This window comes from Hyperoodon ampullatus (genome assembly GCF_949752795.1).
Source record: "Hyperoodon ampullatus genome assembly, chromosome: 11".
Taxonomy (NCBI): Eukaryota; Metazoa; Chordata; class Mammalia; order Artiodactyla; family Ziphiidae; genus Hyperoodon; species Hyperoodon ampullatus.
In genome coordinates, this window is record NC_136924.1 from 67,026,452 (window position 1) to 67,048,831 (window position 22,380).

The 22,380-nt window shown below is 45.7% G+C and overlaps 1 protein-coding gene across 1 annotated transcript in view; it reads left to right on the plus strand.

The window, feature by feature from the left end:
• Positions 1-366: 366 nt before the first annotated feature.
• The window catches only part of RASSF3 (Ras association domain family member 3), a gene marked incomplete at its 3' end in the record, with an annotated part of 73,657 nt that continues 51,643 nt past the window's right edge, over positions 367-22,380 (plus strand). The window contains exon 1 of the mRNA XM_079715542.1: positions 367-480. Within this exon, the coding sequence (XP_079571668.1) occupies positions 370-480 (111 nt within the window). The 5' untranslated portion in view covers positions 367-369. The remainder of the gene's footprint in view (positions 481-22,380) is intronic.

Sequence of the window (22,380 nt, forward strand, 5' to 3'; positions counted from 1 at the left end):
GTTCCCCAAATACTGCTAGGAAAGAGCAGCACGCCTGGAACAGGCCGGCTGCGCCGCCCCCACCTGCGGGCGCGCGGGGAGTGCCCAAGCCGCGTGGGGAGCGTACCGGGCCTTTCGGGGCGGGGCCCCAGGGGCGGGGTCGCAGGGAGCTTCAGGGCCCCAGCCGCGCCCAGAATCGGGCCGGGAAGCCGGGAGGCGGCAGGAGGGGCGCGGACGGCCGAATTGAGCGGCGGCCGCAGCTGCAGCAGGACGGCCCGCCGGCGGCTCGGGGCCGCGCGCCGGGAACCTCGCGGGGCGGGCGGGCGCGGCACCCCCTGCCTGGCCGCCAGCTCCCCGGGGAGGCGGCCCGCGCGCGACGGGACCAGCAGCATGAGCAGCGGCTACAGCAGCCTGGAGGAGGACGCCGAGGACTTCTTCTTCACCGCCAGGACCTCCTTCTTCAGGAGAGCGCCCCAGGGCAAGCCCCGCGCCGGCCAGCAAGTGAGTGGCGTTACCGGTAGGCGCTGTAGCCGGCGCTCGGTCGCTTCCGCGGAGTCCCGGCGCGGCGGGACCTTCAAGTCCACGGGTCTCCGCGGGGCGCGCGGGGGATGCTCGCGAGGAAGGAGGAGGAGGAGGAGGCCTCCGAGAAGGGGTTTCTATCTTTCCGGATGCCGGGGTAGTGCCTTGAGTTTGTGCGTGCGGGCGTGCGCGGGGCGCCCTGGGGAGGGAAGCCGGAGGGAGGGCGGGGAGGCGGAGGGCCCGCTCCCGCCTGCCGCGGCAGATGGCCTCTGTTGCTCTGCCTCCGGCGGCTGGGGGGCACTTCTGAGAGCCAGGAGGCGTCCGCCGGCCACTCCCCGCTTTTCCCCTGCGCCTGGGGACGCCCTTCGCCCCCTCGCGGGCCTCACGCCGGCCCCCACTATTAGTCCGTTCCCTGGCCTGTGGCCCCTGGAGTGGCCTGGGGGCCGTGTAACAGCCAGGAGTGGACGTGGGGACCTGGCCTCCCCTACCTTCCCGGTCCAGGCGCCTCTCGTGGCGGGATCGGTGGGGGAGCGCTGAGAGGAACGCCTGGCCTGACCAGAGCAGGCGTTCATTAAATCTTGGTAGCGGGAGTCAAGGTTGTGCGTTTCCAGTGAAGTCAATTGTATAGGTGCCTCGAATGTTTTGCAAACAAGTTCCGGTGCTAGGTAGGATTGGCCGGCGAGAGCTGAGCCTTCGGCCGGTTTCTTCCTTTTTTGGAGGAAGCGTGCAGTGGGAAGCATGACTTCGGAGAAGATGGGAAGAGTACTTGGGCCGGTTTCGCCGACCGTGACAGTGTCAGGGGAGGTTACCCCGAAACAGGACACTTGGACAGACTTCGAAGTCGGGCGCTTGAACCCCGCGGCCTCCTGGCCCTGGGAGCCACACCAAGGAAGCCCTGCCAACCCAGACGTGCTCGTATCAGATGAGAGAAGGCTGGACCGGAACAAATTGGTTGCTCTTAAAAAACAGTAGACGCGCTCCAGACATCGCCATCAGACTTAGTTCTGGAGACTAGAAGCAAGGAAAATCGTTCAGGGCCGGGTGATGCCTTCTGGGAGGGGTGAGGACGGAGTAATGTGTCAGGGTTTCCTTGCCAGACTTTTTAAGTTTATTTAACCACTTTATGAGGTCAAATTTCTTGTTACGATTCGGAAGTTTTTTGAACCTCTTAACTTCCCAACCAGAAGAAGGGGGGACAGGGGAGAGGGAAGGGCTAGAGTGAAGTCGGGTACCCTTGTTCAGTAGCAGGTAACCCCAAGTGAAGTTCTGGTTCAGGAGGTCTCCGTTCTTTATTGTTTCTAAGGCTTAAGGCCATACTATTTACTAGTCACTTTAACCTGAGGCTGCTGTAACGAATGCCACAAGCTAGGTGACTTCAACAAGTATGTGTTTCTGACAGTTCTAGAGGCTAGAAGTCTGAGATCTGGGTGCCAGCATGTCGGGTTGTGATGAGGGCCCCTTCCTGGCTTGCAGACAGCCGACTTCTGGCAGTGTCCTCACCCGGAGAAAGGGCTGCCTCTTTCCCGCTTAAGAGGACACATCCCATTGTGTGGGGGGCACCCTCAAGACCTGGTTACCTCCCAAAGGCCCCGCATCCCAAATCTTGTCACATTAGGGCTTCATCATATGAACTGGGCAGGGGTGGGGCAAAATCATTCAGTCCATAGCAAGTGAAATCTTATTTTTAGTGGAGTGTATTTTAAGGACAGGAGTTTGCTGTGAGGTTTCGAAGTCAGAAATACCCGCCCTCCAGTCATTCATAGAAGGATTGCATTTCCTTGTGCTTTTTTCACTTTGCTTTTCTCTTTCTTTCTTGACCTCCCCTTTCTTTCCTTTCTCTACTTTCTTGCTGTCATCATTTGACACTTGGAATAGAGATTGTCAGAGATGGTTGTGGTAGTTTGAAGTCTATTCCGGAGGTGACTAGTATCTCCAAAAAACTAGTTGGTCTTGAATTCTCCAGGTGTGAGATGCTCCTTGACAAGGGCCGATGTATCCATGTTGAACTTGTATGAAAATGCTTTAGTGCTTTAAAAGTAAAAATAGGGCTTCTCTGGTGGCGCAGTGGCTAAGAATCCACCTGCCAATGCAGGGGGGACATGGGTTCGAGCCCTGGTCCGGGAAGATCCCACATGCCACAGAGCAACTAAGCCTGCGTGCCACAACTACTGAGCCTGCACTCTAGAGCCCGCGAGCCACAACTACTGAGCCCATGTGCCACAACTACTGAAGCCTGCGCGCCTAGAGCCCGTGCTCCGCAACAAGAGAAGCCACCGCAATGAGAAGCCCACACACCACAACGAAGAGTAGCCCCCACTTGCCACAACCAGAGAAAGCCCGTGCAGCAACGAAGAACCAACACAGCCAAAAATAAATAAAAAGTTTATATAAAAAAAAAAAAGTAAAAATATTTTTTCCTGGGTTTATACACACACAGTGTTTCCATGTTATACTCATTAACTTACGTAATATTCATCTAGTATATATATATTATACTCATTTAATGTTACTTATTTAGTATTTAGAATTGGTCTGACATCAATGTGTATTTTGAAGATTGTGCTGAAAATCAGGACAGTAAGACCTAGACCTTTGCTTAAAGAGCTTCAAAGTATATTCTGAAACTTTAATACCTGTGTATTTCCCCTTCTAACATAACACATACAGGGTGCTGAGTTAGAGGACTTATTTGCCAGTTGGAGAAGGTGTTCTAATTGAATCTTTGTGGGCATTTGGGTTTATTTAAAGAGTGAGTGTGTTAAATTCCTGATAAGATTTGTGAGTTAAATTTAAAGCAAGGTACTCTTTTTTTTTTTTTCCTCGGTACGCGGGCCTCTCACTGTTGTGGTCTCTCCCGTTGCGGACCACAGGCTCCGGACGCGCAGGCTCAGTGGCCATGGCTCACGGGCCTAGCCGCTCCGTGGCATGTGGGATCTTCCCAGACCGGGGCACGAACCCGTGTCCCCCGCATCGGCAAACGGACTCTCAACCACTGCGCCACCAGGGAAGCCCTAAAGCAAGGTACTCTTAATACAGAACATATCTTTCACCTGAGGTTAGATAAGCCTTTTTTCATTTTTTATGCTGGTGATTGTAAGAATTAGGTAGGCACTTCTGACATATGGTGTAGAAGTGAAATTTATCTTTTCTTCAGAGAGATGGAAAGAGAAGTGTTGTCAGAAGGATCTATTATTGATAATAGTGAGTTTTTTTGGTGCTATACCACCTGGTGGAAAAGCCAGGAAAATGTGGTTTCTAGAACTCTTGAAAATACCCAGGGAAAGCAAGATGTTTGTGGTAAAGGCAGGATGGGGAGAAAGGGGGAAGGAGGTTGAGAAGTTTCTTTCTTCTCTTGCCAGGCAAAGGAACATAGCCCAACTTCTTTCTTTCTCCAAGAATAACAAAAATGTTATTTTCTTTCTTATTTTGGTGCCCTCTTTAAGAAAGAAAAGGAAAGGAAAAAGCTTGAAAACCGGTCTGAAAGATGTAGAGGGAATGAACATGTGTGGCCTTTTGGTGGTAGTTTGAATGTCATGCTTACTGCTGTATCCCCAGGGCCTCCATCAGTGAATATTAGTTGAAATGAATGAATTCTTTCCTGGTTTGATAATTGTTGGCTCTTTATGGCTTTTCAATGTACCCTGTCTCATGATTCTTCCAAGAATCCGCTGAACATTAACCTAATGAAAGGTTAGGCCTTGTTAAGTGGTTCACCAAAGACCTCCATTTAGGTGGGGGGAAGGCAGAACTCGTCTTCCTGACTCAAATTCTGGTCTCCTTTTTGCTGCTTGTCGGCTATAAAAATAATTTTTGTTTGTTTTTTTTTAATTTTTGGCCGCACCATGTGGCATGTCAGATCTTGGTTCCCCGACCAGGGATGGAATCTGCACCCCCTGCAGTAGAAGTGCTGGGTCTTAACCACTGGACTGCTAGAGAAGTCCCCCCCCAGTTTTTTTTGTGTTTTTTTTGCGATACGCGGGCCTCTCACTGTTGTGGCCTCTCCTGTTGCGGAGCACAGGCTCTGGACGCGCAGGCTCAGCAGCCATGGCTCACGGGCCCAGCCGCTCCGCGGCATGTGAGATTTTCCCAGACCGGGGCACAAACCCGCGTCCCCTGCATCGGCAGGTGGACTCTCAACCACTGCGCCACCAGGGAGGCCCTCCAAAAATAATTTTAATATTCCATTTTCCTTTTGCAAAGTGGACATCTGTAATTTAGGAGTTTCTTAAAACTTTGACACCCGATAGGTGTCATTCATATATCTTCATTACAGTGTTCATAATTCATACTTTTGAATTCACCATTTTGTTTCGTGCAGAACCAAGAATGTCAACAGTCTGTTACCATAATTTTCCTTTTCTACACATTCAGGCTTCCAAGAGTAGAAATGGACTAGAATTGTTGGACTTCCCTGGTGGCACAGTGGTTAAGAATCTGCCTGCCAGTGCAGGGGACATAGGTTCGAGCCCTGGTTCTGGAAGATCCCACACGCCGCGGAGCAGCTAAGCCCGCGCTCCACAACTACTGAGCCTGCGCTCTAGGGCCTGCGAACCACAACTACTGAGCCTGCGTGCCACAACTACTGAAGCCTGCGCGTCTAGAGCCCGTGCTCTGCAGCTAGAGAAGCCACCGCAATGAGAAGCCCGCGCACAGCAATGAGAGAGTAGCCCCCCGCTCACTGCAACTAGAGAAAGTCTGCCCCCAGCAACGAAGACCCAATGCAGCCATAAATAAGAAATGGACTAAAATTATTAATATAATCTGTCAGCATATCTTATTCTGCTTTTTCTGTAAGCTAAGGCTTGAGCCTTGTGTAGATAATAGGAATAAGACATGACACTGTTTGCTTTAGAAGCAGAATAGTCAAGAAGTCTTGAAGAACTTGAAATTGTCTTCTGAACCATCCACGCTTTTAAAAAAGTTAAACTGAAGAATGGTTTAATAAGGCAAGCCTGTGAGACTCCACATAATAGGTCTCTGTTTGCCCCTGGGCTTTTTCCATAATCATAATTTAAATATTTTTGTGGTTCTCTGGTTCTGTGTCTTATTGCTAGAATCAACAGTAATGAGTTGCACTGTTTTATTCAGTGTTTCCATTAGAAGTTTTGGTGATAGACCGCGGTGGGTAGGGATGCAAAGAACAGTGGTTTATAACATTAAAGGTATTTCGGTTAAACTTTTTATACTAACATTGAATCCCTATATTACTGAATATAAACAGTCCCAGCTGTCAGTTTTGCCGGGTGCGCAGTCATGTGCACATTTTGTTGCCGTGTCCAATATATTCTGCCCTTGCACAGTATTAATCCATTGGAATTTTGTGTTTGTGTGAGCAGGACTCACAGAGACACATTCCTTTAACTGAATTTCAAAAGGAAATTAGTCACCAATCATATATACCTGCATACATGAACAATACACTCTCTACCTCATTTCTTCTTCTGTCTGACTTGCAAGATTTGGAATTATTTGGAAAGCAGTGACACAAAACATTTACGAAAAGAAAAGCTAAAAATATCCAATAATGTGGTTATTCTTTTTAGACTTCCTTTAGCAGTCAGTGCATGTCATACTGTAAACATTCATTTTCTGGGACAAAAAAATTAGGCTGACCGAATGCTTTCTAGTGTGGCCTGATCACCAGCTTCTAGCCCGGAGCATCATTTCTTGCTTACTCCCAGCTTCCCACATAAATATCTGCCTTTTGATAAAGGCCCCAGCTCGAGGCTTGTTTTTCACTTCTGATTTGTCCCAGGGTCATTAGCTAGCCAGACCCCTCTTTGGAAGGCATGGTGAAAGACAACATTGGATATTATAAGATATATGCTTGCAAAGGTACATCCTGGCTAACTTGGCCCGTTTGCGTCCTTGTCTCATTGAAGAGCTGATATATGTGTTGCCTTGTGGGAGGTTTTATTCTGGCTCAGCAAGTATTGCCTATATCATATATGTTATATAACAAGGCTCAGCTTATTGTTCGCTCTCTGATGCAGCAACTTTTAAATAACAGCCTGTGGGCTTCCCTGGTGGCGTAGTGGTTGAGAGTCCGCCGAGGCAGGGGATACTGGTTCGTGCCCCGGTCCGGGAAGATCCCATATGCCGCGGAGCGGCTGGGCCCGTGAGCCATGGCCGCTGAGCCTGCGCGTCCGGAGTCTGTGCTCCACAACGGGAGAGGAACCTGGGCCTGGAATTGCTTCCCTTAGTTCCTCTTCCTTTGTCAGCTTACATGTCACCTTCCCAGGGAAGTCTTCCTGAACCACCAATCTGAAGTAGGCACCCTTCCCTCTTAAAAGCCCTCTGCTCTTTCCCTTCATAGCAAAAATGATAATTTGTTATTATATTTTGTTTAGGACAGAGACTAGCACGTTTACCCAGGGTCTAAAATAAATACCCGGCAGTTAGTAGGCGATTGGATGAATGGAAGCCTACTCATCATTTTGGATGGAAGTCCCAGTACTTGGTACTGTGAGTTTTCCTTTATACACAAATGTACACAGTTTCCCCCGCTCCCAACTAGACCATAAGCCTCCACAGTATCTTAGCCATTTAAAAAAGGATGATATTGGTATATCTGTTACTTCTAGTTTAGATATAGCTCTATTTTTCCCCTTATTTTAAGAAAGCCACTCAATCATTCATGCAACAGATGAGTTTATTTTTGCAAACAGTTTATTTTTGCTGTGAATGGGAAGAGTAGAAGGCTGGGGGGAGGGGTGCGTACTTCGGATTGGTGATTCAGGAAGACTTCTCTGAGAAGGTGACATGTAAGGAGGATCTGCATCTCCCCCCCACCCCCAAATCTGGCTCTGGGGACAGAGCGGTGAAAAAATAATGTCCCTAGCCTCATTTAGTAATCTTTAAAAAGCTTATCAAATACACAAATGAAAGCATCTCTCATTTTTCTTTAAAGAGCTAGCTCCTTTAGTAAAAGGGACCTTTTAACTGTTTACAGTTTTTCAGGAACCACCCCTATTGTGCAAAGTCTGGTAAAGCTATTACATCTATTTAGATGGAAACGTTGGCTGAGATGTGTACCCCTGTAAAACAAGCCACATTTCTCTGTTGACATCTGTCCTAAACGTGTAGATGATTGTGTTCCAGCAGAAGTATAATCATCCTATAGTTAGTTCTGGTTTGCCTCTCAGTGGCTAGGTGAAATGGTTTTTGTTTACTTGCTATATACATATTTTTAATGGAGAGGGCCCAGATACGCACTAGGAAAGAGATGTCAGAGCCCATAAAAAAGATTAAAATGTGAAATAAATGTAAAAATGTCACAAAATAGAAGTGGCCATCATTCTAAAACTGTGCTGCCCACATAAGGTAGTTATTAGCCACATATGGCTTGCTGGCACTTGAAACGTGGCTCACCTGATTTGAGAGAGGCTGTGAGTCTGAAGTACATACTGGATTTCCAAGACAAAGGAAAGAGAATATAAAATATACCACAATAATTTTTTAATATTGATTACGTGTTGAAATAATACTTAGGATATATTGAGTCAAATAAAATTAATTTTTACCTGTTTATTTGTTAACATGGCTATTGGAAAATTTTAAGTTAGTGGCTTGTGTTATATTTCTGTTGGACAATGCTGTTTGCGCTAACTCTTGCCAAGGGTGTGAATCTCCGTCCTTTAGATGGCTGAAGGTGAATGGATGTGGTACCAGCCAGGCCCACTGTGAAGATTTTTCTTTGTGAAGAGGAACTTGCCGTTTGCTGTTTGGTATAGTTTCTTCTCAGCCTAGCTTGGGTCACACATACAAGCATTTTGAGATTGTGAAACTTGTGTGTGGGGAGACTTCCCTTTTTTTCACTTGTGAGCTGATAGGATAAAACCATCCTAATGGCATTCTAGCTGCAACTGTGCCTTCAGTGTACAGAGGAGAGGGCTCATTCTTTCATAGAGTATTAACACAGCCAGAGTAATCTGCATTTTATAGACTGTAATTGCTCACTGCTGCTACATGATTCCATCAGCTAAGATAATTTACCAATTATATATTGCAACACTCAGTTCTTTTGCCAGATACTAAACAAAGTGAGATAATAAGAGAAGGAAAAAGGATGAGTTGGGGAATTGGAGACCAGAAGAATAGATTTAGAAGATCTTGGATTTAAAAGATTTAGAATGTAAGCAGCAAAGTGTTTTCATGAAATTAATGCAGGTTGGGCAGAGAGTGTGTGTGTGTGTTTGTGTGTGTGTGTATGGATTGTGAATGGAGTTTCCTAAATTCATTTCCCAAGTGTTTATTGAATATTCACAATGGCCTAGACTGTGCTAGGGATTCAATGAACAAACCAGATTGAAACCTGCTCTCATACCATTTAGTTAGATCAACTCTTATCCATGGTAAAGAGCAAGATCTGAGTCCAAAATTTGTCCCCATGTTTGTTTTGTATATGCTGAAAAATGAGTAATTTCTCATATGCATGTCATTTGTACTGGAAAGATTTTAAGATTTTATAAATAGCTAGAGCAATATGTTCTTAAGCACAAACCCGTGTCTCCTGCATCGGCAGGTGGACTCCCAACCACTGCGCCACCAGGGAAGCCCCTTAAATTTTATTTTATTTTTTTGTTAATAATTAATTTTTGGCTGCTTTGGTTCTTCCTCCTGTGCGCGGCTTTCTTTAGTTGCAGCGAGCAGGGGCTACTCTTTGTTGCGGTGCGCGGGCTTCTCATTGCGGTGGCTTCTCTGGTTGCTGAGCACGGGCTCTAGGCGCAGGCTTTAGTAGTTGTGGCTCGAGGGCTCCAGAGCACAGGCTCAGCAGTTGTGGCGCACGGGCTTAGTTGCTCCGCAGCATGTGGGATCTTCCCGGACCAGGGCTCAAACCCGTGTCCCCTGCATTGGTAGGAGGATTCTTAACCACTGCGCCACCAGGGGAGCCCCTTAAATTTCATGAATAGTGCTATAAAAAGCACATCACAGATATTATTTATATATAAATATTATTTTGTAGAATTGTTTTCTAGGTTTTTTCATTTTTCTGTTTTGCACATATATAATCATACTGAACTATTATTGTTTTAAATTGTGGTTTGGGGATTCCCTGGCCGTCCAGTGGTCAGGACTCTGTGCTTTTACTACGGAGGGCCCAGGTTCGATCCCTGGTCAGGGAACTAAGATCCCACAAGCTGCGGTGGCATGGCCAAGAAAATAAAAATGAAAATTGTGGTTTAAGATAGGTAACGGTGGCTTCCCTGGTGGCGCAGTGGTTGGGAGTCCGCCTGCCGATGCAGGGGACACGGGTTCGTGCCTCGGTCCAGGATGATCCCACATGCCGCGGAGCGGCTGGGCCCGTGAGCCATGGCCGCTGAGCCTGCGCGTCCGGAGCCTGTGCTCCGCATCGGGAGAGGCCACAACAGTGAGAGGTCCGTGTACCGAAAAAAAAAAATATATAGGTAACAAAGTTTGCCATCTAAACCTTTTTTTTTTTTTCATCTAAACCATCTTGAAGTGTTCAGTAGTGTTAAGCACATTTACATTGCTGTGTATCCAGTTGCCAGAACGTTTTCATCTTGGAAACTGGAACTCTGTCCTCATTAAACTACAATTCCCCTTTTCTCCTCCTGGCCAGCTCCTGGCAACCAGCATTCTACTTTTTGTTTCTGTGTGTCTCTCATAAGTGGTATCATACAGTATATGTATTTTTGTGACTGGCTTATTTCACTTAGCATAAGGTCCTTAAGGTTCATCCATGTGTCAGAAGTTCCTTCAAGTCTGAATCATATTCCATTTTATATAGATATATACACCTCATTTTGTTTATCCATTAATCAGTCGATGGACATTTGGGTTGATTCCACCTTCTGACTATTGTGAATATTGCTGTTGTGAACATGAGTGTACAGATATCTCTTAGAGACCCTGGTTTCAATTATTTCAGGTATATACCCAGAAGTGACATTGCTGAATCATATGATAATTCTATTTTTAATTTTTTGAGGAAAATTATACTAATAGATTTGGATCCTGCTATTTAAAGTTAGAATTATGAGATATTGCTTCATGATTTCAGCTATCATTTTGATGTCTACATTGTATTTTACTGAGTAGGCGGTTATTCCTGAAATAAGGGAAAACATGGATGTTTCTAATTTTGCTAATAACACTATAGTGAACAAGAGCAAGAAGCCTTTACCATTTATGGATTTTTTTCTATTTAAAAATTTTTTAATTTATTTTTGGCTATGTTGGGTCTTCATTGCTGCGCACATGCTTTCTCTAGTTGCAGCGAGTGAGGGCTACTCTTTGTAGTGGTGTGTGGGCTTCTCATTGCAGTGGCTTCTCTTGTGGAGCACGGGCTCTAGGCATGTGGGCTCAGTAGTTGTGGCGCATGGGCTTAGTTGCTCCGCGGCATGTGGGATCTTCCCAGACCAGGGATTGAACCCGTGTCCCCTGCATTGGCAGGTGGATTCTTAACCACTGCACCACCAGGGAGGTCTTGGATTGTTTTCTTTTAGGATAGATGTACAAAATAGAATTTACTGAGCATGAGGGTGTAACCATTTTATGGCTCTAGTTATTTATTGTCAATTTAAGACTATATTTTTATCTGGTTTCACTGCACCCTCAGCTCCACTGGCCGTAGTCATTAAGATAGAGGAAAAACTTCGTAAAGACACCTCATTGTTATTGCATTCCTTTAATTAACAGTGAATTTAGGGACTTCCTTGACAGCCCAGTGGTTAAGATTCCATGCTTCCACTGCAGCACTGCAGGGTGTTCAGTCACTGGTTGGGGAATGAAAGATCCCACATGCTGCGCAGTGCGGCCAAAAACCCCCCAAAAACAAAAAACAACGGTGAATTTAATTTCTTTTGTACTTCTGAGTGGGTCTTCCTCTTGGTGTGAGCAATGTTCATGGCTTTTTTTTTTTAATTTGTTTTATTTATCTATTTTTGGCTGTGTTGGGTCCTCATTGCTGCGCGCGGGCTTTCTCTAGTTACGTGAGCAGGGGCTACTCTTCGTTGCGGTGTGCGTTCTTCTCCTTGCGGTGGCTTCTCTTGTTGTGGAGCACAGGCTTCAGTAGTTGTGGCACACGGGCTCTAGAGCACAAGCTCAGTAGTTGTGGCGCACTGGCTTAGTTGCTCTGCGGCATGTGGGATCTTCCCGGACCAGGGCTCGAACCCGTGTCCCCTGCATTGGCAGGCAGATTCTTAACCACTGCGCCACCAGGGAAGTCCCTGTTCATGGCTTTTGACCATATGTTAGGTAGGTGGAAATCTTGAGAACACTGCTCTTTGAGTCTCATGCCTATTTAGCTGGGTAGATGCTTCCCCTTTTTTGTGGTCAGCTGAACTTCAGGTTATTTTTGACTTTGTTTGTACGAAAGGGTGGTTGCATGTTCTGGCCTTTGGAAATACTTTAGAATGTGTTTCAGGCTGACATCACTGAAACTCAGAGGAAAATACTTTTTTAACAACTATAATTACAACACAGGAAAGGCATTGCTAAGACAGCATCAGCATCCTGTGAATACACTGTGGAATATGGAGGGCGGGGAGCTGGATGATGTGTCTTTTGCTAACCATGTGAAAAAGGGTGACTGGGAGTGCCTGCTTATCTTTGAATTTCAATAAATTTAGCATCAGTTTTCCAACCACTATGGTAGAATTTTGAGGATTCTAAGCTCTCTTATAAATATACTGGGAACTGAAAAAAGTTTAGGACAAACTAGTAAAAATCCCACCTACAAAAGAGGATTTTTATACTGTATACCTGTGAGCTTATTGTTTGTGGTTGAAAAATTGCAATTAGATGGAATCTGTCCCCACAGTCTGCTTTAAGGTTCACCTGTGTCCGAAATTGTTGCTTAATGTGTTATAATCTGATTAACCGCTAGTTTGGTCTCATTTAATTTTTTCCTTTCAGAGTATTTTAATTAAGTGAATCTTTTAAAAGGATGTGAAGAGTTATTTCTGACTTTAGATAGATTATGAACCCTCCTTAATCCTCATATTCTTAGACAACTCAAATTTACCCTGAAAATTTCCTACAGATGCTTGTTTTGAGGAATATTTTTTTTTGGTATTTTGCCATTTAGGTCATAGAAATTTGTGTGTCTGATACAGTTCTTAAACAGCAAAACAAAAACCAAAAATTTTTTATGAAAATAGAAAACATAGCTAGGTGCATTACATAGAAAAAAAATACCAATACTAAAATGCAGTTTAACATTCCATGATGTTTTACAGTTAAAGGAGCTTTCCAGGGGAATTAAGGTTCAGTTGGTGTATTTGGACTCTAATTTCAGTGGAGCTTTGAGATGAGAAACAAAACAGAAGTTTTATTGGTTTAAGCAGATCCAGGTTTAATGGCACGGCAAAGGTGAATTCAGGGGTTGCTTGACTGTAGTCAGTGATTTCCCAGCTATGGGAAAATATAAATATTATGTAGGTGGCTTAAAGAAACAGCATTACTTTTGTATGTTTAAGGCCTGTTTCTGTTTGTTTAAACACGCTTGTGGATTGCTTTTTCTTGCCTGTTTTCCTTTGGGGGGAAGTACTGCCCTTTCAGATCTGTCTGAGGTTTGGGAATTCCTTTCTTGCTTTTCCTAATGGTCTGGGGTGGGCACGCAGTGCAGTTGGCTGGCATGAGTGTGGTCGTTCTGCTGTACTGAGGTGTGGGGTTGGATCCTCGGCTGTACCGTGGGTCTCGGCCAGAGGAAATTTGTCCTGTGAACTGTACCCAAAGCATAATTATTCCTGCCCTTCAGTGGAGAGGATTTGGAGGTACGTCCTGTAGAAAAAGGAGTACCTTTCAGAAAGGCAAACCTAGCACCAATATCAGCAGATCAACTTGAGATCCATTCTCACTGCACTAGTTCCTGTGCAGTTTTCATTAAAAAGGATCTTAGCGGGGAGGGGCAAAATAGGGGTACGGAGTAAAGAGGTACCAACTATTACGAATAAAATAAGCTACAAGGGTATATTGTACAAAATAGGGAATATAGCTACTATTTTATAATAACTATACATGGACTATAACCTTTAAAAATTGTGAATCGCTGTATTGTACACCTGTAACTTATATATTGTACATCAACTGTACTTCAATTTAAAAAATCAATCTCTATAAGAAGAAAAAATAAAATGGATTTTGTTCTTTTTAGGTGAGGCTATTACTATAAAAAAGGGGGGGGGGCTTCCCTGGTGGCGCAGTGGTTGAGAGTCCGCCTGCCGATGCAGGGGACACGGGTTCGTGCCCCGGTCTGGGAAGATCCCACATGCCGTGGAGCGGCTGGGTCCGTGCGCCATGGCCGCTGAGCCTGCGCGTCCGGAGGCTGTGCTCCGCAACGGGAGAGGCCACAGCAGTGAGAGCCCTGCGTACCGCAAAAAAAAAAAAAAAAAGGGGGGGGAACTGGATTTTGTTACAGGCTAAAAGGGTGGTGTGTTCTTTTTTGTAAAAAAAAATATTTTTGGCTGCATTGGGTCTTTGTTGTTGCACGCAGGCGTTCTCTAGTTGCGGCGAGCAGGGGCTACTCATCATTGCGGTGCGCAGGCTTCTCACTGTGGTGGCTTCTCTTGTAGTGGAGCACGGGCCCTAGAGCGCGCAGGCTTCAGTAGTTGTGGCACACGGGCTCAGTAGTTGTGGCTCGCAGGGTCTAGAGCACAGGCTCAGTAGTTGTGGTGCATGGGCTTAGTTGCTCTGCGGCATGTGGGATTTTCCCGGACCAGGGCTTGAACCTGTGTCCCCTGCATTGGCAGGGGGATTCTTAACCACTGCGCAACCAGGAAGGTCCCGGGTGGTGTGTTCTTGATTGACTGCTTGCAAGCAGTCGTGTGAGGCAGCCTGAGTTAAATCATTGCTAGCTGTGTTGTCTTGGGCAAGTCATTGCACCTCTTTAAGCCTCAGTTTCTTTATCTGTGAAGTAGTAGCATGCCTGGCACATAATAAGCAGTAATTAATATTAGCCATTATTATTTGTAAAAGCTTCTACTATATATAGTCATGTACTTTGAGTGTACTAGGTTGAATGGAGAACTGACAGTGGTTGAGAGATTTGAAGTGAACCTAATAACCTAGCCCAAGAATGAAAGACCGCAGAAAATTAGGTTGTGTCTCTGACTTTACGGACCAAAATGAACTGGGAATCTCAGTGTAATTGATCAGGAAGGCGCTTCAGTCATTCCTGGAGGCTTAATTTTCTTTTTTTTTTCCTTCCCCCCCCCTTCTGTATCAGTGTGGTGCCTTTGTTTTCTGGTAAAGGGCTGCTGATTCCTCCTGACCAAGCGTGAGGCCACCTATCCAAGTCTTCACCCTCTTCTTTTCTCCTTTAAAGCAAGCCACCCCAGTGGAAAGAGAATGAGCAGGCATATGGAAGTGGGGTTCTTTTGCCCAAGCCTTTATGAAAAAGTTAACACATCGTAGAAAGCTTTTTTCTTTTCAACTTTCTCTGTTCTCCCTGTCTGATCCACCTCTGAGTGCAGGATTTTAGCTGCAGTTTTGCTCGAGGCTGCTGGCTTGACCGGGTGACAAATTACGCTTCTTCCTGGGGGCTTTCCTTTTTCCTTCCGAAGGTCTGAATCGCCTTGTGCTCATTGTTTAGGGACTTAGTCACTGTCTTGTTTCTGGTTTTCATAGGGTGGAATCAAATGAGGTAATTGATGTGAGCTTTGTAACGTGCTGCAGGGGAGATGCTGCGGCTGCTGTGGAGACCCGTTCCACACGCGTGGCTGGCTTCCCACGCACAGAGTGTCTGTGTCCTCTCTTAGGCGTTTCAGTGTTGCTGGACGCATCTGCAGTTTGGAAACAAGCTCGCTTATGCAAAATTTGAATGCAGGCATGAAAGAAGCTCAGTGAGTCATGTGATCTGTTTGGCTAACTCTTCAGAGGTCATTTATGCTCTGTGAAAGTGGTCAGAGTGTTGGAATCTAGTGGGAAACCTCTTCCTTTGGGCCATGTGAGCCTCCTGGGGTTTGCTATTCCCTTTCTGCCATCATTTATCAGTTCTGAGAGCTGCAGCAGGTTCCTTAACTTCCTTGAGTATCAGTTTGGTAAACTTTAAAAGAAACTATCATAGAGGGATTAAATGAGAAAATGCGTATGGAAGGTATTGCTAGATTAGAAATTGTTGCATAAGTGTAAGTATGACAGCATCACAGGTGTGTTTAGAGACTACTATAAAATTTCTCCTATTTTTTTTTTTTTTTTTTCGGTACGCGGGCCTCTCACTGCTGTGGCCTCTCCCGTTGCGGAGCACAGGCTCCAGACGTGCAGGCTCAGCGGCCATGGCGCACGGGCCCAGCCGCTCCACGGCATGTGGGATCCTCCCGGACCAGGGCACGAACCCGTGTCCCCTGCATCGGCAGGCGGACTCTCAACCACTGTGCCACCAGGGAAGCCCATTTTCTCCTATTTTTAATGTATATCTTGTCTTTTATAAATTGATTATAAATTCTCAGCCTATCATAGTATTGGAGGTGACACTTGACAAATAGTGTTGAAAAATGAATTTATTCCCCCATCTCATTCAGGTATGTCTGTTTGTATCTACAAAGTGGTGATTTGTGTTTGGGGACCTGAACAGTTATATCTACGCAAGTTTGAATTACTTTATGAATGGATTGTGCTGTTTATGAAGCACTCGGATGCTTTGGTAAAAGATGACATTCTAGTTCATTGTTGGATGCATCAGGGAATCCGAGTAAATTTCATTAGTTTTAAGCCTTCCAGATTATCCTGTCTGTAAGCTTCATGAGGGCAGACCACGTCTGTCCTGATCACCACTGTATCTTCACTGTTAGTGTGGTGCCTGGCACAGGGTACGGAGAGGGGCCATTGGTATTTGTTGATTGACCAACTGATCAGAGTTGATCAGACTTGCATCAGAGTTATAATCAAGAAAAAGAAGTTGGGTGACATAGTGAAACAGATGTCTTTTGGTTTCAAGAGTAGTAGTGATAAACAATGGTGATAGATTCTCTGTCATGTGAAAGTGAGACATTTAGGTGAAATGGAAAGTATGCTGGGCTGGGGATGTGGAAACCTCCTAGGCCTGCTCTTTGTTAAATAGCGGAAGTAACTATGGGAGTTACCTAGCTGCTTTGGGCTTCAGTTTCTTCCTCAAAGGACCTGTCCAGTTCTGTGACAAATAGTTAATTTATTCTAGAGCTGCATTCCTTATTGGAGGGAAAGTAACAGATAAGGCTTGAAAGGGATTCCATGAAATGTATTGAGATGCCAAATGAATTAGTTTGGAAACAGCTATCTTAAGTTGTATCTGGTTGGGTAGGGCTGAATTTAATTGAATTGATTAGTCATCGTTTGAGAAATGTAGAATATGTAGAATTATTTCTTTTCCTGAAAGGGGAACATCTTGGGAAAGAAATCAAAGGGGCTGGGGCTTCCCTGGTGGTGCAGTGGTTAAGAATCCGCCTGCCAGGGCTTCCCTGGTGGCGCAGTGGTTGAGCGTCCGCCTGCCGATGCAGGGGACACAGTTTCGTTCCCTGGTCTGGGAAGATCCCACATGCCGCGGAGCGGCTGGGCCCATGAGCCATGGCCACTGAGCCTGCGCGTCCGGAGCCTGTGCTCCGCAATGGGAGAGGCCACAACAGTGAGAGGCCCGTGTATCGCAAAAAAAAAAAAAAGAATCCGCCTGCCAATGCAAGGGACACGGGTTTGAGCCCTGGTCTGGGAAGATCCCACATGCCGCAGAGCAACTAAGCCCGTGCTCCACAACTACTGAGCCCGTGTGCCATAACTACTGAAGCCCGCCCGCCTAGGGCCCGTGCTCCACAACAAGAGAAGCCACCGCGATGAGAAGCCTGTGCACTGCATCGCACCACAAAGAAGAGTAGCCCCCGCTCGAGGCAACTAGAGAAAGCCCGCGCGCAGCAACGAAGGCCCAACGCAGCCCCCCCCACACAAAGAAATCAAAGGGGCTCTTGTATGGTGTATTTAATTCATCCATGTATAGTGCCAACAAGAATGGGTTTCATGCAAGTTGAAGGGAACAGTTAATTGTTCTGAACTTCTGTATTGCAGGATTTATAAATATAGTGTCAAGAACTATTTAGGAAAGAGCCCACCAGGAGTGCCACATTCCTCAAAGACAGGGCAGGATGAGTGTATGAGAGTCATCTGCTTGCTGAGAATGCTAGGACAGGAGGCCCTGTGCTCATTAAGCATGTGTGCTTGTGGGCTGGTGCAACATTTGGGAGTGAGGAACTGTATTCATTTCCTCTGGAAAATCTAATTTTTTCTTTTGTTTCTAGTGTCTCCTTTATTCCAACGGCACATACCGTTGCTGGGTAAATGTTCCTTGAAAACTTCTTTTAGCAAGTTATAAATCCTATGATGAAACGTCAGAGTCTATTGTCTAATACAACATAGCCAAATGCCAGACTTCTAGAGGCTTCTCTTGCCCACACTCTGTATTGAGTGCCTTAAGCAGCCTCTCCATTCACTGATTCGAAAATACCCAGTTGAAGACTCATTTCTTACAATCTCTTGTCCTCTGATTGCTACACGTGTATTTAAGTATTGCTGTCGTGACAGTGAAAATTCTTGAGGGCTAGGGACTTTTGCTTCATAGAGGCCATGTCGAATGATTCATGATTCATGAATGTGATGATTAACTTGGTTCCTTACTGAGGCATTGTCTTTCCAGAGAAGTGGTTTTGTTTGTTTGTTTGTTTTGGTTGTGCCAGGGGTCTTGTGGGATCTTAGTTCCCCGACCAGGGATTGAACTCGGGCCCTCAGCAGTGAAGTCACGGAGTCCTAACCACTGGACAACCAGGGAATTCCCGAGAAGGATTATTTTTAATCTGGGCAATTTATTTAGAACTTTCCTCTCATATGATTCTTTTTTTTTAAAAAAAAAAATTTATCTATTATTTATTTATTTTTGGCTGTGTTGGGTCTTCGTTGCTGCACGCGGGCTTTCTCTAGGTGCGGCGAGCAGGGTCCGCTCTTCCCTGTGGTGCGAGGGCTTCTCATTGTGGTGGCCTCCCTCGTGGAGCCCATGCTCTAGGCGCGTGGGCTTTAGCAGCTGCGGCACGCGGGCTCAGTAGTTGTGGCACATGGGCTTAGTTGCTCCGTGGCACGTGGGATCTTCTCGGACCCACTGCGCCACAGGGAGGCCCCCTCCATATGTCTCTAATTTCATATATACTTAAGGGTATATTTCAGCAAGAAGCTATGGGGGAAGCTTTTTCCTTAAAATTGGACTTCTAAACATTTGAGGGATTATTGATAATTTAGAATGATATAAATCTAGGTGGAGTGGTTCCTTTTCACCTGAGGACTCTGAGGTTTTCAGCTGTTCTTTTAGCTAGATTGAATATGCTTAAATGTATAATTACATCAAGTTTTGCTTTCAGCCATGGAAATCATAAAAAAATTATTTTTCTAGTAACAACTGTTTTTTTCATTAAACATATCCTAGTATTCCTGAAGTTTTGTGGTGCATTTTCGGTTTGGAAAACGTGTGATGTGATAATACAGAAGAGATGGTTGATTTAGTTAACTGCTCACATTTTGTGTTTGTTTTAATTTGAAATGTAGGCCTTATAAAAGTGAGTATCATGTCAGAATGGTTTATGTGAACTAAAATGTTAGCATTTTGTGGAAGTAAAGCACTAAGTCTCCAGATCCTAAATGTTCAGTCATTAAACATTATTTGCAGTATCTCTGAATTTACACAGTGGCATTCCATTCATTTAGACACTTACTGATTTTAACAATTTTAGTGATCAAAAGGGAAAATATGGGCTGAACTATAAAGTAATAGATTTCTCCCAGAAGTATAATTTATGTCTCCAAAAAGGATAGAAATATAAAGTTAAAAAGCTTCTTGGGGCTTCCCTGGTGGCGCAGTGGTTGAGAGTCTGCCTGCCGATGCAGGAGACACCAGTTCGTGCCCCGGTCCGGGAAGATCCCACATGCCGCGGAGCAGTTAGGCCCCGTGAGCCATGGCCGCTGAGCCTGCGCGTCCGGAGCCTGTGCTCCGCAATGGGAGAGGCCACAACAGTGAGAGGCCCGCGTACCACAAAAAAAAAGAAAGCACAAGAGCTTGGTCAGTAGGACAAGTGCTGCAGAAAAGCCAAGAAGGACTGAAGCGGAGCCAGTAGGAGGTCTCTGGAGACCAGGAGGAGAGGCTCTTCAGTGAACTGGAGGGGCAGTCAGACTGCAGTGGGAGGAGGAGTGAGTGCCCGTGGACGGACTGGGGAAAGTGTGTGTAGGCTGTGCCCCCAGGAAGCTTGGCTGGGAAGGAGAGGACAGTGTAAGAAAGTGAGGAGGCCATAGTGAGGAAGCTAGTTGGGGTGTCGTCATTTTTTAGTTGAGAGGCTTGAGTAGAAAGAAAGAGTATGGGCAGTGAGGATGCAGGTGAGGGGAAGGGGATTGTTGAAGGGGATAAGCTGCCTTCCCCAGTGGAAGGGATGGTATTTGGACCGTAAGTGGAAGAGGCCTGCTTGGAAAGATGGCTTCTTGGAGAACAGATGGGGAGTGAAATCTGGAAGCATGTACATGGTACAACCGGAGGTGACTGGGAGTTTGAGTCGGTGGCAGGTGGACTTGGATGGAGGAGGGTGTTTGCATGGATGGGGGGCGGGATGTGGGCAGAAACCCGCAGAGGCAGAAGAGGGAGTGCTGGTGTGCCTGGACAACCAGCTGGTGGTGTAGATGGGGCAGCTGGTGTCACCCTGTGGGTGTGGTGAGAGCCACGGCTGGAGAAGGAAGTTTGGCTGGCTCTAAAGGGCCTTGCTTGCCAGCCTGACGACTGTGGATTTTGTTTTCTGGGTAAGGAGTTGCCATTTAGGGAGGAATAATGTGGCCTATGGTTTTGAAACCAATAGCAGTCTATGGCAGAGCTGAGAGAGAGACAGGGCTGTTGTCTGGGAGGCTATTGCAGTAACCTGTGTGAAGGTCGTTAGGGCTAGAAATAGTGCAGTTGCCTCGGGAGAGATGAGGATTCCCGAAGTTGAGTGGGCAGATGGGCACCTGCTTGACTCGGTGAGGGAGGGAGAGGAAGGAGAGGAGGGAAAAGGAGAAGGAGGTGTGGAAAGCAGCTGCGAGGATGGCAGCACCGTTGTGGAAATAGCACAGGCGGAAGAGAAGCAGGTCTAGTGAGGAGACGTGGGACAGTTCAGTTTTAGGCACATTTACAGAACATTTATGTAGTATCCAGCTGACAACCACGACCAAGGGTCTGGAGCTCAGGAGAGAGGTCAAGGCAAGAGGCAAAGATTTGGAAGCATGAGATCATCATCCTTGAATTAGAAGTGGTTAAGATTTATTTCAAGGAACAAGAGAAAAATAAATCTTGATGTGGACTGTAAATGTAAACTTCTCAGACCATTGCAGTATATTTTTAACTTTCTTAGAATAAAGCCTTTGATGACTAGAATGTGGACATGCCCCCCAAATAGCTCAAAATTAACATGACAAGAAGATGTTAGGAAATATATTTAAGAAGTTTCGTAGAAATGCTGATATCTTGATAGTTTTTTCTTCTCCCATTAAAATCTGTTTCTTTAATCCTTTTATTCTTTTTGATGAGACGTCAGAAGACTGATGGGGACTACTTGCTTGTATTTTTGAAAAGCCTTTGAAGGTGGAATAAACTGTCCTGAGTGTGGTATCAATTGCATTTTGTTTCCTGGCTTTGGCAACGGTGGATACTTAATAATTAGGTAGTCTAACGCAGTGTCCAGGGATGGATTTAAAAAGAAAACAACTGAAGTTGTTTATATGTATATTTTTTAATTAATTTATTTATTTTTGGCTGTGTTGGCTCTCCGTTGCTGAACACGGGCTTTCTCTAATTGCGGCGAGCGGGGGCTACCCTCATTGTGGTGCACAGGCTTCTCATGGCAGTGGCTTCTCTTGTTGCGGAGCATGGGCTCTAGGCGCACGGGCTTCAGTAGTTGTGGCACGCAGGCTCAGTAGTTGTGGTTTGCGGGCTTAGTTGCTCCACGGCATATGGGATCTTCCCTGACCAGGGCTCGAACCCGTGTCCCCTGCCTTGGCAGGCGGATTCTCAACCGCTGCACCACCAGGGAAGCCCTGTTCATATTTCTTTTCAGGAAGTAGGTTGATTACAGTTTGCATTTAGTGAAATACTAAATGAGCCTTGCCTTGGGATCTCCCATAAAATCTACATTTTCCTGCTTTCCTTCCTAAAATGTATAAGCAGGTAATATTGCTGTTCTGTGGAAGTGTTAATTACACAGAAGTAAATTCTTTAAATCTCTGGAATGTCCAGCAGTGTGGTGGGCATTCTAGAATTTGTGGAGGGATGTGAGTGATTATCCTCCCCTACGGCCAGCTACTCTCTGTCGAACTATCTCTACTACTTCCATTTTTATTTAATGCCTGAGAGAGATTACTATGCCTGCTTTTCTGGTATCAGTAAACATTTATTGAGTGCCTGCTTTATACCCAGTTGCTGTGCTTGGCTATGGGGATTCAGAGAGGAATAAGCCAGTGTCCCTTCCCTCCAGAGCACACTGTGCAGTGGAAAGTCATAAAGAGCTGTTGTGATTTTGTGACATAGAAAGAAATATGTATTTGTGCCAGGTGCAAAACTTCTAAAAACCCTTGGCACTTCCTAACTGTGAAGAGTGAGAAAAGTGAAAGGAGTGTCTTTTATTATTCATAATAAGTTCCTTTCAACCATCCTGAGTTTATGTTAACGAGGTGACTTCTGAGAAGCCCCTAAGGTTTGAGGGGCTGGTTTCCAGGGGAACCAAGCACCTGATTCAAGGGTCTAGTGAGGGGAGAGGGGCTAGAGATTGGGTTCAATCACCGGTGGCCAATGAGTTAATCAATCATGCTTACGTAATAAAGCCTCCATAAAAATCTTAACTGAAAGCGTTTGGAGAGCCTCCTGGTTGGTAAAAAAGAACAGGTGCTGGGAGAGTGACACGC